This window comes from Trachemys scripta, chromosome 3 (genome assembly GCF_013100865.1).
Source record: "Trachemys scripta elegans isolate TJP31775 chromosome 3, CAS_Tse_1.0, whole genome shotgun sequence".
Lineage (NCBI taxonomy): Eukaryota > Metazoa > Chordata > Testudines > Emydidae > Trachemys > Trachemys scripta.
Genome location: NC_048300.1, coordinates 9,737,756 through 9,755,644, shown reverse-complemented (window position 1 = coordinate 9,755,644; position 17,889 = coordinate 9,737,756). Strand labels below are relative to the sequence as shown.

At 42.0% G+C, this 17,889-nt stretch overlaps 1 protein-coding gene across 2 annotated transcripts in view; it reads left to right on the top strand.

Moving 5' to 3' along the window:
• Window positions 1-17,889, top strand: part of TMX4 (thioredoxin related transmembrane protein 4) — a 57,260-nt gene that overhangs the window by 369 nt on the left and 39,002 nt on the right. For both annotated transcript variants that reach the window (XM_034764105.1, XM_034764104.1), the window contains exon 2: window positions 16,846-16,961. In XM_034764105.1, the coding sequence (XP_034619996.1) occupies window positions 16,846-16,961 (116 nt within the window). The remainder of the gene's footprint in view (window positions 1-16,845; window positions 16,962-17,889) is intronic.

Genomic DNA, 17,889 nt, shown 5'->3' with positions numbered 1-17,889 from the left:
GCCCCCCCCCCCCCGCCGGACCTGAGGCAGCCTGTGCTCCCCAGGAACAGTCTCCTCTCCCCTGTGATAGTCATCCCATAGTACCCCACCCCCTGGTACCCCAGCTCAGGGTGATGGGATGGCTGTACCCTCCCCTGCCCCCCAAACTCCTGTAGGCTGATGGGGTGACCACACTGTGCATCCTTCCCAGCCCAAACACCTATCCAGAGGAGGGACAGGGTAGGAGGCCAGGAGAAGAAATAATGCCCTGCTCCAGATAACTATCACTCCCATCCCTAGAGTGATATTTTAACCCCGTGTCTACCGCCTTAGAACGAGAGCGTGACTGCATTACTTGGGACATCATTATTTTTGTTTACGGGTGTAGTAACTAATGCCCCTCGAAAACTGTGTGTTTCTTCAGATTAGATAAGCACGTTCTGAAGTACGGGCCTGATCCAGCAAATTTTTTTACATTGGGGGTAGTCAATAGGCAGACCGCAGGCCAAATCTGGACTGCCAGATACTTTTGAACAGACCCTAAAATCTTGTTATTTACTACTTGTTGTTGTTGTTTATTTTCCTTGGAGTCTGGACCTTGACTAAGAAATTTGGACCTTAACAAAAAATAAGTAACTACCCCTGCTTTACATGTACCGTCTTACCAGGCCTATACTCTTTTTTTTCTACTGCTTCCCATCAACCCTAGGTTATAAACATGAAAAAAAATTCCCGTGACAAATATTATCTACTGTTATCTCTTTCTTCAACAGGGAGTGGGAAATTCACAAATAATGTTTGCATAATCAGGGCCAAAAACACTTAGGAACATGCTTAATTTGTTGTACGTTAGTCCCATGGACTTCAGTGAGACTATTTGTGTTTGAAAAGTTAAGCATGTGTCCTTCTTTGCATTCAAAGCTTCCATTGAGTTGTGTTGGAGTAAGGGATGCAAAATTGGGATACAGTGGCACTATACATGACTATAAGTAATTTTTTTTTAAGCTGATAACTACAAGTTCAAAACTACAAAGTCCGTCCCCCTCCCTTCTTACTTCCCAGCAGGGTGTGTCCAATTCTTCTTGTCTTTGGAAGATATGAAGCACACAAAAAATGTCTCATGAGCGTGTTCTTTCTCCCATTGGCATCCATAGGAGTTCTGCCATTGACTTCTGTGGAAGTTGAGTGGATCTCACATAGAGCGAAGTTCACTTAAGTCAATGGAAAACTCCCATTGACTGTAATGATGCTAGGATTTCACCCAGGATATCAGACCATTCAAGGGTCTGAAATGCAGATATTTTGAACTTACAGGCTAGCCCAGCTGTATTTGTTTAGCAGCAACAATTTTGTATTTCCGCAAAACATAAACCCTTTTTAAGGCTTGTTTTTAAAATTTCCCTGGTTTTGCGTGCAGGGATGCTGTAAAGTGCAATTTGTATCTTGGCATGTTTGCTGCCTTTCTGTAAAAGTGCTCTCACAGCTTGAATAGCCAAGCAGTTAAAAACAAACTATGAACTACTAGTGATGTCCTTTGCAACGATGTTATGAGGAACATTCACGTGTACTTGTTTCTTAAATTTTGTTTTCTAAAAAATGCTCTTCATAATAGAGAGTAAAGAGCTTAGTCCGAGGCTGAAGCAGTGAGTTCGTTTGGATGATCTAATTCTGTATGCTTTATTCCTAAAAAGTCTGTGCATGTTTAAATAACATGACTCAAAGTTGATGGTTGTGGGTGTTAAACTTCAGTAAATCCTTGGGTAAATTTAGGATGTAAACTAGCATTGAGTCTATGAAAGCTGCATTCAAGTTTGTTGTTAGAATATTTCCCTAGGTTTGCTTCTGCCTTGTTATTTTTCTTCTACTGGGATTGAGTCACCCTGCATTGGGAGGTGATTAAAGGGAGGGACTGTCTAGCTCCACTAGGAATTTTAGATTTCACAAGCCTATTGGAGTCTTAGCGATATCAGTACGTAGTCAAAATAGACATTATGCCTGACCATCTTGAAGGCCCTGTTTTAGAGACACTGACTTACTATTGTGAATAAGGTTTTATAGGGCTTGATTTTTCATTGGTTTACTGTATATTCTTGTCTATCTTAAATGCAAAAATGTGATATGAAAATGAAAGGAAAGTTTCTGATATAAATAGAAGGAAAACAAGAAAATAGAGTTGAGGTCATCAGGTGGATAGTGTCTTGCCTTGTTACTGCAGTATGAAAAATATTATGAGCCATCAAATGATGTATTAATGATTTCCTAGTACCTTTTTCAGTAACCATAAGTCATTTAGTATTTCGTTAGTTGGAGACAATCTGTTAGTTTAGGCTTAAATGTAGGATTTAAAGAGAAGAGGTTTTGCACAGTGTAACAAAGCTTTTCATTCACTTAGACCTTAAATGGTTTAACACAAATTTTAGACTCTTTCTGTGAAGGTTTATAAATTAAGATTTTTATATGAAGAAAGAAGATAATTCACTAGCCTGTGTATGAATAATAACTTTATACTAAAATCAAGTGGGTGGTTCATGGTGGTGGCTCCTCACTTTCTCTTGGCCATAAAAAGTAAGTTGGAAAAGGTTTTAAGCATCCAGCCCCCTCCCCCCCCCCCCCCCCACACACATAACCTGCCAAAAAAAAAGGGGCAGGGGGAAAGGGAGCATGCAAAGATGGTGGTGAATGTCTAAAACCAAAAAGTGGTGGAGCAAAGACATTATTGGGTTAGTTTTCATTCCCTAATAGCTCATTTTGTCAGAACTCTGTGCTGGTTAGACCTCAGATCTTGTTTCAGTCAGATGCGCTCTTCTTCTCAAAACTGATGCTTAATTTAACTAAATCACCTGAATTATGTGACACTGGGACTTTTAAAGACAAATTAATATACTACTTACGGTATTTTAAATTTAAAAATGAAGGCTCCTGATTTTTTTTTTATAACTAGCAACAAACTCCTCTGTTGGACTGATGTCTACAATGTTTTTTTTTTTTTTGCCATTCCGCTAACTTCATGAATCTGAAAATCATATTTTTCACACTACAACTGTAGTGTTAACTCTGCTTAGAAGTGATGAAGATAAATGACCTATTTCAGAGTAACAGCCGTGTTAGTCTGTATCCGTAAAAAGAAGAACAGGAGTACTTGTGGCACCTTAGAGACTAACAAATTTATTAGAGCATAAGCTTTCGTGGACTACAGCCCACTTCTTCGGATGCATATAGAATGGAACATATAATGAGGAGATATATATACACACATACAGAGAGCATAAACAGGTGGGAGTTGTCTTACCAACTCTGAGAGGCCAATTAATTAAGAGAAAAAAAGCTTTTGAAGTGATAATCAAGCTAGCCGAGTACAGACAGTGTGATCTCTAATAAATTTGTTAGTCTCTAAGGTGCCACAAGTACTCCTGTTCTTCTTTTTATAAATGACCTAGTGACGCGTGGCGATGGTAGCATGGGAAACCTACCAGCCCAGGTTTTACCACTAGCTGAGTATGGGGGACATGACAGGACTTGACTTGCCTAAATTCTTTTCCCTTATGGTAGTTGCACTCTGTTTATACATAGACACTGTATGTAATATGAAATAGCTGTTTAAGTTTCCCCATGCTCTCTGTCCTTGCACATCCTAAAGTGCCTCTGACTTGACCTCAAGGGGTCATCTCTCTGAGAGAGAGAGTGAACTTCAGACTCTGTATCCATTTTGTGCTTGGCCTCTGCTGAAGGAGTTAATCCACTGGTGCTGGATTTGTGATGTCCGTCCTCTACAGCGCCGTGTCCCCTCCTACCCCCCTCCCCCCCCCGGGGACAGTCTTGATGTCTTTCTACTACAATAGGGGTGGGCAAACTTTTTGGCCCGAGGGCCACATCTGGGTATGGAAATTGTATGGTGGGCCATGAATGCTCACAAAATTGGGGATTGGGGTGCGGTGGGGGGGTGAGGGCTCCAGCTGGGGCTGGGGGTGCAGGAGGGTGCTCCGGGCTGGGACCGAGGGGTTTGGAGGGAGGGAGGGGGACCAGGGCTGGGGCAGGGGGTTCAGGTGCAGGAGGGGGTCAGGGATGCAGGCTCCAGGCGGCGCTTACCTCAAGCTGCTCACAGAAACAGCATCATGTCCCCCCTCCGGCTTCTATGTGGAGGCGCGGCCAGGTGGCTCTGTGCTCTGCCCTGTCCGCAGGCGCCGCCCTTGCTGCTCCCATGGGCCACTGTTCCCGGCCATTGGGAGCTGGGGGGACAGCGTGCAGAGCCCCTTGGCTGCCCCTACACGTAGGAGCTGGAGGGGGGACATGCCACTGCTTCTGGGAGCCATGCAGAGTGGGGCAAGCCCCCAGTCCCACTCCCTGGCTGGAGCTCCTGAGCGGGGCAAGCTCTGGACCCCGCTCCCTGGTGGGAACTCGAGGGCTGGATTAAAACATCTGGAGGGCCTGATGCGGCCCCCGGGCCGTAGTTTGCACATCCCTGTACTAGAAAGTAGTCTGAGAGCCACTGGTATTCATAGAACAGCCATTAAATGATGAAAACTGTTTGTCATTGTCAAAGTCATTGCTTACTTTGGCTGGATTTGAACTGCTGACCTGAAGGTGAGATTCCCACCCAATTACCAGTCTCTTGATCCAGAATTTAGTCCAATATACTCCTCTGAAATCGTTGCAGTATTTGACATAAAAATCCTAGCTGGTTGGGAGGTCTGGCATTTTTTCCAACTCTTTTGGTGTCTCCAGAGTTTTTTTCTACACTAACACGAGTTCTCTTAGCACTTCTGTGGCAGCCATAACTACACTGGAGATCCCTATTTAAAGGCTGTAAGTTCTCTGTCATATAGGGTACATCTACACTACAGCGGGGAGTCGATTTAAGATACGCAAATTCAGCTACGTGAATAGCGTAGCTGAATTCGACGTATTGCAGCCGACTTACCCCGTTGTGAGGACGGCGGCAAAATCGACTTCTGCCGCTTTTTGTCGGCGGCGCTTACTCCCACCTCCGCTGGTGGAGTTAGAGCGCCGATTCGGGGATCGATTGTCGCGTCCCGACGGGACGCGATAAATCGATCCCCGAGAGGTCGATTTCTACCCGCCGATTCAGGCGGGTAGTATAGACCAGACCATAGTAAGGGCTGCTGTTTAGACCATGTCAACCTGCATATCTGAAAAATGCTGTCATTTGTTCAAAATGATACAATGGCAAATACTTAGGGAATAGTGTAAATTTAATTGGCATAGTACTGACACCATTTATAAGCGGCCAATAGAAAACAGAAAAATCTTGAATGTCAGCCTTTCAATTTTAACTTTTTCTACACAATACCAGATGTGAGGAGTCAAGTTCTTTTTCCAGAATAGTACAGTGTATCACTGCAGAACTCACCAATAAAACAAAAATCCATCCTAGAACTAATTTTTAACTGTTCACCCATTCACAGCTGGCAAAGTTGTAGGGTCTGGAAATACTGCAGAACATTTTATCAATGACATGTAGGATAACTGTCTTTGAAAGAAATTATAGCTTTTTTTGGTCTTCTGTTTGCATCAACGTGACAAGGAGTATGCTGAAGTGTGTGAGATCCAACATTTACAAGAAATGGTGATGATAGGAGGCTAGTATGAACAAAATTGTAAAGGCTTTTTAATCGACTTCTATTTTTTCTCAGCTTACAGAGTATAAAACATACATTCCACAATATCTGAGAAAATATTTTGATTTTGGTTTTATGTTGTTTGTATTGTTGTTGGTTTTGTGTTATATGAATACATTGCTGACATGTCTGTGGCAGCTTGAACCACTGTATCATGTACTTGTGGGAGGAATGACTTGAGAGCCAGAAGGTTGTCCCTGAGTTCTCTCACATTTATATGCAAGTGTGACTGTTGACAACTGCACAGGCCTTGAACACTATTCCAGGTCTAGCGGTGGATTGAACAGCCTGATAGTGCCTGGTTTACCTGTTGGTTGGCCATGAACTCAGTGGAGCATTTGTTTTGGACTAGGCCCCAGTTGAACTAATGGTGTATGTTAATGAGAGTAATGGTTGAAGAACTAGCAGAAGATGCGGAAGGGCTTTGACTTGGCATAAGTGCTACCCAGACAAGTGCTTCACCCCTGTGAACAAAAGAATACCTATTACTTTGGGGATGCTGTTTGTAGATATCCAGTACCACTTATTTGTCCTCCATGTATAGTGTAGGCAAGTCTACGTTGTAAGCCATTGTGCTAACAGTCTATATAGCAATAGAATCCAGAGATAGTGTTTACTGTTGAGGGTTTGAGCATAGTTAGGGTATGTCTACACCGCAATTAAAACCCCATATCTGGCCCAGGCTTGCGGGATTGGACTAAGGGGCTGTTTAATTGTAGTGTAGAGTCTTGGGCTGGAGCTCAGGCTCTAGGACCCTGCAAGGTGAGAGGGTCCCAGAGATTGGTTTGGAGCCTGAGCCATATCTGCACCACAATGAAACAGGCCCTTAGCCCGGGCCCTGCAAGTTGGAGTCAGCTGGCATGGGCCAGCCTGGTTGTTCAGTTGCAGTGTAGGCATACCCTCTGGGCCTTCTGCAGCGATAGTGGACAAATTGATGGAACTCGCGTATTTCTTTTCTGCTCATAGCAAAAAGCATCAATATATCAATCTTAAAGTCAACTCCATTGTGATATGGGTGTTAGTGGATTACAGAGGTTAATTCCTGGATCTTTATGTTGACTGGCCAGATGAAATGCACTCGAGACTTACTGAGTTTTGTGAAAGGTGACACTCTTCTCACCTCCTCATAGAAATCCAGTCTCTATTCCTGCAGAATCTTGGTGAGTCTACTTATCTTTTATTCCCTTGGAGAATGCAGCCTGCCCTGGATTAACCAACGGCAGCTGTTGTAAAAACAAGATTTGAATGGTCTACTCCTGAAGAGCAGTGATAACACTCCCTGCATTCCTGATGTTTTGAGTTGTGTACTATGTATTTGCAATATACATCTCCCTTGCTTCACAATGCATGGATTAAGGAGGTTAAAAAAAACCCTTCGTCATCAGCCTGAAACTCCTTGAATGCCAGGCTAGTGCTGCTGTGCATGTTAAGAAACCTAACTCAAGTGATACTCTTTGCAATGCTTTGCCACTGCAACAGCAGAAGAGGAAGAAAACAGTTGAAGAAAACAGTGCCAATAGTAGCTGCTGTGGGTATATTAACACCGTTAGTCACCAGCTTCCTGCTTAAGTGAAATGCCGGATTATTTTACCATATTCGGCTATAAAGGGGAGGAAATGCTTTTAAGAGCGTGATTATCAATTCTTTTTATCTCTCTCTGTTTTGGACACATATATTCAAAGATTTAAGGTGTGATTTCCTCTCTCTAAATGATGCCACACTTTGTAACAGGCATGTTAATAGACAATAAGTCTTACATACATACCCTGCGTGGAGTTCACTGAAAGAATAGACTATAGGCTCATGTAAAGAGGAACTGTAGCATGAGGCAAATCTGAGGAAAATGTAGTAGGGGAATGGAGAGGGTGCAGAAGATGATGGAAGGAAGTGCAGTATATAAGATATGAAGGGGGAGATGCTGGCCTGTAAACTATTTGGGGCTGGTGGAAAACAGTGGTAGGTTCCTGCGCACAATAAGATCTCTGAAGTGAAATCCTCATTCCATTGAAGTTAATGAAAATTTTTCCAATGATATCTGTTGGGCCATGATTTCCCTCTCATAATAGCATAAAAGCCTTTATTTATCTTCCTGATCAACAGGGTCTGGCTTTCTATCTTTACCTTCCTCTAGTATGGATTTTGGGTTTCATGTGTTCCTTGTCTCAGAAAGTCTCTTTTATGTGTCTCTGGGCAGGTCTATGCGACCGCTTAAATTGATCTAACTTATGTTGATCAAGGGTGTGAAAGAGACCCCCCCACCCGAGCAGCGCAAGTTACAGTGACAAGTGTTGTCCACACCGGTGCTATGTTGGTGAGAGACACTCTCCCGCCGACATAACTTCCACCTCTCATGGAGGTGGAGTAATTATGCTGATAGGAGAGCAGCATAGAGCGTCTTAACAGTACACACTACAGCGGCACATCTATATCGGATGTAACGCTTCTAGCGTAGACCTGCTTTCTATCTCCCTTAGCTCATCCAGGTCAGCTACTCTAGTGTCAAGAATCTGTACTTGGTCTCTGAGGGCCATGAGCTCCTTGCACCGAATGCACACACACACCCGCTGCCCACAAGGCAGGTATTCATACATGCTGCATTCAGTGCAATAAACTGGATAGCCATCCTTCTGCTGCTGGACTTCTGCTTGCATTCTTTGTACTCCTGAATCTTTTTTTGTTTGTGTTACATCACATTATGTTTAAATATATCTCATAAAGGCAGCAACTTCCTTATGTGATTCATACTGTTGCTAGGACCTAATGTAGAAGAAATATACTCACACAGTTGCTTCTGGGCTTTGAAGTGTATGAGTCTTGCAGGTTTCAATCCACAGCTGTTCAGTGGATAAAACTTCAGAAAGCCCACTGTTAAGTGCAGTCTCTGAGAAAGTAAATACAGAGATTTTTTTCCCTTGAAACCATTAATAAGTTTTAAAAACAAGGTGAAATATTCTTGTTTAGAGCACTTGAAAGGGGGAGAACCAGAATAGATCATTATAATAAATATACATTTCTAAATATTTAAGGCTCTCTGTCAGTCTGGGCCTTGAAAGACTGACAAATTACAGGCAAAATGAGGATACTGTACTGGTGGTGATAGGCCACAGATGATGAGTATTCCTTCTCCCTCCTTTGAGAAAATCTTTTGCATATGATCTGAGGCTGGCCTGTCAGATTTGGATTTGAACTAAAAAAAAAAAAAAAAAGCTAATCCCCTGGTGCTGTAAAAAGGCACATCAATTTTGATAGGACCGAAGGGAAGGACATTCTGCCTCCTCAGCCGTGTCACTGAGCTGGATGAGTGAGTGAATAGTAAGGAGTCACTGCAGTGGAAGATGCAGGGGACCTCACCATCGGGCCCCTGCCCTGTGAGCCCCCTCAGCCCCTCCTTCCTCAAGCACCACCTGAGCCGGCTGTGAGACTTGCAGCCAGGGTGTCACCAAATCTCGCCCAAGAAACCGCTGTACATGCTCGTGCTCCTCACCCTTAATTTCCTCGCAATCATGTCCCTCCTCGAGAACAAATGGTGGGACCTTTCACCACCCTAGTGGGCCAGTCTGTATTCCAGCCTGGTCCTATGGCCCATGGGGATGTTAGTTGGCTTCTCTTTCATGGAGCTGTAAGCATGGGTGTGTACTTGGCGTGGTTCATGACCTCCCCTGACACTTGTCCTTGCTGTGGTGAGAGGGAGATGCAGGCACACATTTACATCGAGTGTGCCAGGTTGTAGCTCCTCTTCCAGCTCCTCCAAAACCTCCTCCTTAAGTTTTGGCTGCATTTTTCCCACACCTCCTGATTTATGCACACCCTATCCGTGGCTCCACAAAGTTGCGAGACCGCCTCGTCAGTCTCCTTCTGGCACTGGCCACGGTAGTTGTCCATCATACCGGTAGGAGGAAGTTGGCTGGGGGCTCTGCAGCTGCAGGGTCTATTTCTGATCTTCCCTCAAGTCACACCTCCAGGCAAAGTTCCTCTGGGCCACGTCCACTGGCTCCCTAGACACCTTCAAGGAGCAGTGGGCGCTGTCCGGGATTCTCTGCTCAGTGTCCCCCTCTGGATCCCTGCTTTTGAACCTGTGCCCCCGTTTGTCCATTTTTTTTGTCCCCTGTGATCTTTTGATGCCTGGGTCTGGTGGCTCCTCCCCTTAGGGGTGTGTGTGTGTGTGTGTGTGCTTTAGATGTAGGCCGGTTTGAGCCTGCCCATCCCTGGAGCCTCAATAGGTGCAATGGAAGATGAACTCTAAGATAAAACTTAGGTGTGTTAAATATCTGTCCTGATCCCAACTACCACTGTTGATATGATCACTGTTCAGATTAGATTCTTCTCCCTCCCCCGCTTCCTGGGCCATTTGGCCACTTGTAAAATTTAGCACAACAAATAGTATAGCTTTAATAAAGTTTAACTCACTGTTTTGAGGCTAGTTTTGTTGCCATATTTGGTCCCATCTACAGTGTGTTTCTCTGTGGGTATGTGGTTGGATGTGAGGCAGAGAAGAGCAATCTAAGGATTTGTTTTCACTAGTGGCCTTTTCCACCCTTACAAATAACCTCAGTATCAGCTGGTTGCTGGCTGTACCGAGAGTGACTGCAGAGATAGCAGGGTTGAAGCAATTAAGATTCGTGTGGAGGGTCTTATTGTGTCTGAACAGTGCTTAACCCAGCTGGGTCTCAAATCTTGCTTTGGCTTTTGGGTGCTACTGCAGTATAAATAAAAACAATTTATAATTTTATTTTTAGTAAGGGCAAAACCACAGGAGGATTTTAGGAAATTACTTTTACATTCCCGGGTGCCCAGAATTGCCGATTCCTGTGCTCTGTGAAAATCCACCTTGTTCCCCATGTGCTCACAGCAAAATACAATAATTTGATGATGCAATACAATCAATAATCATGGTTGTCTGATATGTCCCTTTATCAGTTGGCTTTTTCTCCGTGCTACTGTTCTGACTCTGGCACTCTTCTCAAAGGCATGGTAGAGAAGAGCTGTCCTTATAGCCTCAGGTGACTTGGCATCCAGACTTGAAACTTTGACCTCAGTGATTTCCCCTTTCTGTTTCAAACAGCGTATTGTAGCTAAGATTTGGAAACATTGCCTTTATAACAAGATTGTAAATGTTTTAGTTACTGAATAAATACACAATTCTATACTCTTGCATCAGTGAACCTCATAGGCAGTTTTAAAAAATATAAACAAATACACTTCAACCAGATCTGTTTGTGATTGCATTAGGGTACATGTTTTTGGCCCTGTTAACAACCTGTGGATGTCATTGTGACGTTGACCTGTTCTAAAGGAGCAGATTCTATCTAAGGAGTGGTGACCTACAGTTCTAGTGCGAAGTATTTCGTTGTGGTGTTTTTTTCTCCTCTCCTGGTTGGTGCTCTTATTTGTTGCACTGATCTGAAAAATTTTGTGTACTGCATTGGTAAAATATTTTGAATATTTTCTATTTTAGCATCAATATAAAAAAAAAGAATCTGTTATTTTGAGGTTACCTATAACTGGTTTCCTGTGAGTCTATTAAGTTATCTGTCATATTTCTTCAAATGGTTTTTATACCTTTACTTTTATAACTGGTAGGCATGAAAAATGTCATTATCTAGGAATCTTATTTTAAGATCAGATTGTGACATTTTGGTTTAAACCCCCCCCCACAACTTTGATCTTGTAAATATTGGAAATCTTGTGATTATCTTCTCTGGTAACACATTTATAGTGCAGCTGGGTTTATAAAATTCCTATCAATATGTCCAATTATTAGCTTGTAGGGGCATAGGCTGGCTTTAGCGTCTTTATTAATCTGTTACCCATCCCACTGTTATGTAACTTGATAAAACCTAAATTCTTTCAAGAGCTCAGTCTTTGCTTTCCCCTGAGCCTCATCTTTTCTGTAACTTTTATTAAAAACCATTGTCATTTTTAAAGAGGAAGAGATGTAGACAGCGGGAAATAGGAGAAAAAATAAAAATATTTTTTTGTCCTTCTCCTTTCCATCCTTCACTTCCATTCTGCATACACATTCTTAGTACTCCTTTCCTCCATTTACCATCCAGTTTAATTCTTGATTATGTTGGGACTTACATACTACATCGTTTTTTCTGTACATTCTTTAATTTCCCTGCATTCTTGTGACATCTGATCATTACTGGACTGTAGTAGTTTTAAGGTCTGTAACGCTGTGTCTGGGAGTGACTTGCGAAGAAATGACTCAAAACCAGTTGACTTAAGGTGAATAAAAATATGAAGTGAAAAGGTGACCAGATAGCAACTGTGAAAAAACGGGGGGGGGGGGGGGGGGTGAGTGGAATAGGCGCCTATATAAGAAAGTCCCAAAAAACGGGACTGTCCCTTTGAAAATGTGACATCGGGTCACCCTAAATGAAAGTTAAAGGCAGGTTGCAGCTTCTCAAAATTTTGAATAGTGCCAAAAGATGATTTCAGCTATTAGAGCTCTTGCTCACTGTTCTCGGAACTCCTGGCAGAAGTGTCTACATATGGATATGCAATCCTGTAGCCCACTGAAGGGGAAAGTCTGCCATCGTATGTACTGTGTTAGCAGGTCTATGTAATTGTGGCACAAAAGCAGCAGCACCGAGGAGGACAGAGGGTTCTCTGAAGCCTGATCCTCACTCAGGATCCCTTGCCATTGTTCTTAACATGTTCAGTAGTGTCACATTCATAATGTTTGTGACAGGTGCACATAGACTGCAGAATGTAGTAATAGTCTCCTCTTTAATAATTCTGTCCTGATCTGCAATGGGGAATAAAACTAAATGTAAATACTTACTGTGAACACAGCCAAGCTACACCTAAAAGCATTTGACAGACCAGCACATCTATATCTATTAAAAAAAAAATAGCATAACTGAGGTCAATGGCAATGTTCCAGCTATATTCCCCTTCTTTTAAAAGAATGGGAAGACTGTTGGCTGAGCCTTCTGCATGAAGTCCCTGTCTGAAAAATTCAATGTTTAACTTCCTGGCATGCTGCAAAAGGCATCTCTTTTCTCAGGTTTGGGGAGTTAGGAGGGAGGAATAGCTAAGGGATGGTGTCTGGGAAAGATGTTTTGTTCAATCTCTTCTTTGTAAGTTGTACCTGATTATTTTTGCTATATAGGAAAGCTTGGCTGCTGGGTCAGTCATATTGTGTAATTTGTTTTTAGTGTTAAAGGCACCTGTAGCCTGTAATAGGCACTTTCTCTTTTTACAATTCTACACATATTACTACTGTATAAGAGCACACTGTGCACCATCTCCACATTAATAAAATTTGTAAACAAGAAACAGTTAAGGCATGCCGCCACTTCAGTCTTGGCATGTTGTTTCTTTGTTTACTATCAACCCAAGTTATGTGGGTGGCCCCTCTTTAGAGTCAATGGGAACTTATGCTGCCTGGAACCCCATTGACTACGATGAGGGTTCATCCATGTAAGTCCCTTATTGGGTGAGGGTCTGTATGAGAGATGAGGTGACATAGGATGTTGGACATTTATGAGAAAGAAGGCTGTGGGGTTGCTTATATTACAGGTTGCATTGTATTGGGTGGTATGTGTATAATAGGTTGATGTGTGAACAAGGGTCCTCTGGTTGTAAATGAAATTCCCATTGCTCTCAATGCCACTTGCATATCTTGGGCAGGGTATATTGTTATGTAATATAAACAGTCTTGTATAAGCCTGCTCCAGGAATCAGTGTTAAGTTCATCTTCATCTCCCTTTTTTTTATCTAAATATTTATATGTTGCTTATTTTATTTTATATTTTCTTTTTTGTGGTTGGAGTGGAGACTTCACGTTCTTGCCCAAAATCCTCCTCTCAATAAAACAGCTCTCCTTTATTCAATATATTACTTTAAGTTGTGCCTAGCTTTTTAATATTGTCAATTTAATTTAGCCTACAGTGACACAATCCCATTTAGCCTTTCCTATAAATCTGGTTGTATTGTAAGAGAGGGTTTTGCTTACATTTTACCCTCACATCAATATAAAATACATCTGCTTTAGTTTAACATTTCTCATTTATTTTTTTCTGTCCCGTAGTTCTTAAACTTTACATTTTCAAACAGCAAACAGGGAGCTTTGAATTCTAAAAGGATAGCACATACTTAATTCTCTTACTATTCTGAATGTGGAATGCTTTAGGAGTATTCTTAAATCCCAATTTTGCTTGTTTGGATGTATGCCTATGGATTTTTTTTCAATACTCTTACTATATTTATCATAGGTCTCACATCAGCTGTCTGCAGTGGCTTTATCTCTCACCTTCTGCTTTCTCATTAAATAGTTTTTCTTCTTGTCTTTTGTATTTTCTGACTACTCTTTTATTTCTGAATGTACCTCAAGTGATTTATTCTTTTCTTCATAGAGCACAGGGTTATTTTGCAGACTTTTTTCTGTTAATATTATCTGCTTTATTTGTCAGAAGCTCTTTCTCTTAGGGAATCTGACTTAAAAAGTACAGTACAAAGATGTGTTGCTTCTCTGTTAGGAAATGCATTTCTACAATATTATCTGTAAATGTTTGTTCGCTCTCAGGATATGTTATTTTTGTGTTTTTAAATGATCTCATACATATGCCATTGCTTCATAATTCCACTATATTCGCTTTCAAGCTAAGGCTTCCATTTCTAATTATCACAAGCAATACAAAGTTTTTTTCCAATCACAATTTCCCTTTTAATTTCTAAAATGACATCAAATTCTCTCATATTATGTTATTAGTGGCATTGAAGCAGCTATAAGACAAATTTTTAAGCAATCAAACTAAGCAAAATTCATAAGTTTATTTTCCCCCCTATGAAATTGCCCCAGTCACCCATTCACTTTGTTCCAGATACATAGTTATATCTAATCAGAAGAAGTCAGATTTAAGAATAGAAAAGACAGCATCTTTCAACTAGAAATATTGTTGTGTGTGCCATCTTCGCTCATTAAAGGAGTCTAGTTTCTTGGTAGTCAAAAGAGAAAAGGCTTGAGAAATATATCTAACACCTGCTAACCTAAGGGCTAAGACTACTAACAGAGATAAAAAGTAATTCTTCTTCATTTGTGCTAGGGTCCACAGATTTGTTAAAATCCTGCTTATCCCTTGGGGGCAGAACCAGATCTGTCAGTCACTGGCAGCAAGGGGAATGCCCTGCCCCCTGGATTTTACCTGTTTTATCTACCTCCACAGTTTTGCTGGAAGCCGAACCAGACCTGAGGAAAATGTCAACCTTTTATTTCAAATTTCTAATTAGCATTTTGACTCCTCATTAGTCCCATCAGTTCTGCATCCTCTTCAGAGATGCTTGCAGTAGATGGTGCCCCTTCAGTCTTCATGAAGAGAGCTAAACTAAGGAAAACCTGTGGCAAAAGGAAAGGGGTCAAGCAGGGGACAGACGTTATTAAGTGCGTCATTGGGGATCTTGGCTGACTTAGTGGGCAGGATGAAGTTTGCTCCTCAGAACCTAGTTTGGGGAGGGGAGGACCTTGGACCCCTCCCCTGGGGCAGGAAAGGAGCCAGGCAGGATTGGAAAAATCAGGTCCAGGGACAAGCTGTTCCCCCATCTCCATGAGGGGAGTGGCGCCAGAAGGGCAGTGTACCAAATGAAAGATAGTGCCTAAGTCCCTACAGCCCACATCAATAGCTACGATTGTAGAGCTCAGCATCTTTCCCTTCCTCCAGTTCTGTCTGAGTCATGGATGGAGGGCACCAGACGCAACATGCACTTTTTTAATGCCAGAGGGTGCACTAACAGGGCAATTTAGCACAGCTCGTTCCTTCTGCTGCCTCCTCTAGAACATCCCACCCCCTCACTCCCCAGGGGATGCCTACTCCTATCCCAGGCTGAAACCTCCAGGGAAACACAGACCCATCTGGTCCATGTGACTTCCATGGAGCAGAAAGGGGTAGAGCTTCTGGGGAGCCCTTCGTTGACACCCAAAAGGAGCCCAAGTGGAGAGGGGAAACAATAATCCCATGCTTGTAGAAGGCAGTGGGAGTACTAGTCACTGGAAACCTGAGTCCAATTTTGTGCTCCCCTCCCAATCCCCCCCGCAGTCCAAAACAGGATCATAGTGACAAATTGTGAAAGAGGAAATAAATAAAATAACACTTTCCCTTTCTGACCTAGAGAGCACAGCGTGGTGTTTTTTCCTCACCGCTCTCCTTCACAGAGTGGAGCACAGGGGGATCAATGCAAAAAGATCAGGCCACAGACATGGTGATTCAGTTTGGATGTGTGTACATGGTCCCACACAGGGAATCTTCCTCCTTTAGAGGAGGAAGGCCAGCTGTCCAAAGCAGCATTATAGGATCAAATAATAAATATTTATTTAAAAACAAATAAAACTTTCAGACACAGAGTACTGTAAAACTATCCTTAGCTCAAAAGCTGCCCTAGACAAGCTATCGCTGTATATCTCCCTCATGTTCCTTGGGAGAATATAATAGAGGGCTGGGAATTTCCTGCCAGACCTTAAAAAACAAAAAGTGTTGCCAGCTGCCACTATCGGTTGCCATGTTCTAATGTCCAGGTTGTTATTCCTAGCTTCTGTTGCAGGTTGCGGTGCCTCTCCACTTTCCCAACCTCCTTCCTCTACCAGTTGGCTGTGGAAACTCATTGTTTCCTCTTCTGTTTAAGTTTCCCACTTTTTCATATCAGACGCCTACATGTAGTCTCTATAGGTTCTTGTTTGCCTTTTTCCTGTTTGATGAACTTTATTTTGTCAGGGTGCATCTCTAAAGAATGTTGTCAAGACAAATATGCCTTGATAGCATAGGTGCCCTGCCTTGATAATATCAAGTAATAAATTAGAGTCAATGTAATTTAGAGGAGGGCCTGAGATGTATGAAGGTGATGTAGAATGTCGTCTTTAGGACATAATTTTTGAAGATACACCTCGCTTCAGTAACTCTTGACAGCTTCCATGAAAATTAATCCATTTTGTGTGTAAATGGAGTTATTTGTGCTGCATTGTGAAGGATTTGGAAAAGATGATCCTTTCAAACTTGTGAATTATTTAAACAATTTCTATAAATCCATAGGGATTTTTTTAAAACTGGTTGGGATTTCACGATTTTTTTCCTAATCCAGTAGTCTTAATAAGAAAAAATTAGAAAGTGTCTACTTATCTGTGATCAGTACTTTTATATTTCCATTGTATCAGATGTGCGTTTTCTTGAAAGCTTGATTAAAAAAATATTTCAGTGTGTGTATATTAATCTAATACATTTTTCTCTGTTCTTAGTTATGCCCCTTGGTGTCCCTCCTGCCAACAGATTGAAGCAGCATGGGAGAATTTTGCAAAAGGAAGTGAACATCTAGATATCACTGTAGGAAAAGTGGACGTCACTCAAGAACCAGGTACGCTATGAAATGGGCACTATATATGAGTATTTAAAAGGAACACTCGAACCTGTGTAGCTCTTAACTACTGGGAAAATGCTCCATTTTACTGGGTTTCAGAGTAGCAGCTGTGTTAGTCTGTATCTGCAAAAAGAACAGGAGTACTTGTGGCACCTTAGAGATTAACAAATTTATTTGAGCATAAGCTTTCGTGGCTACAGCCCACTTCTTCAGATGCTGGGCTGTAGCCCACGAAAGCTTATGCTCAAATAAATTTGTTAGTCTCTAAGGTGCCACAAGTACTCCTGTTCATTTTACTGGGGCAACTGAAAAATTGGCCAACTCAGAAAAATTAGATTATTTAATCAAAATAAATGTTATTTCCTTCCATTTCTTTGTGCTGTTCGCATTGTGAATTTAACAGCATAGTATTTCTATCTTCCAAATGAAGGATCAGTGTGGGTCTTCTGCTCTAGTGCCCTCTGTAGTGGACATCCCATAGAAGTGTTTACCTACAGTAACAACAAGGAGTCCGGTGTGTTGATCTATCTCTGCCATGGAAGGCTATTACTTGACTGAGATATTTCCACTGCCTGGTAGTAGGGTGACCAGGATGTCCCGAATTTGGGGGCTTTTTCTTATATAGGTACCTATTATCCCCCCCCCCGCCCTGATTTTTTTATACTTGCTGTCTGGTCACCCTACCAGGTAGTAATGGTTGGGGGAACAAGGAGGTTGAAAACAAAGGATTATTCTACTTGGGGAAACAATCTTCAAGTCTGCCCAAGCTAAATGAAAATTTTTATAAACTCTCTCTATTAGCTGGCTGCTTTATTGCATTATCTAGCTATAGTAATGCTTTTAAGTACTTTGAAAGGACCAGTTTAATTTGTTTCTTGTAAATGATGTATAGAAAAAAGCTTTTACAAAACTTGTTCTATAAATT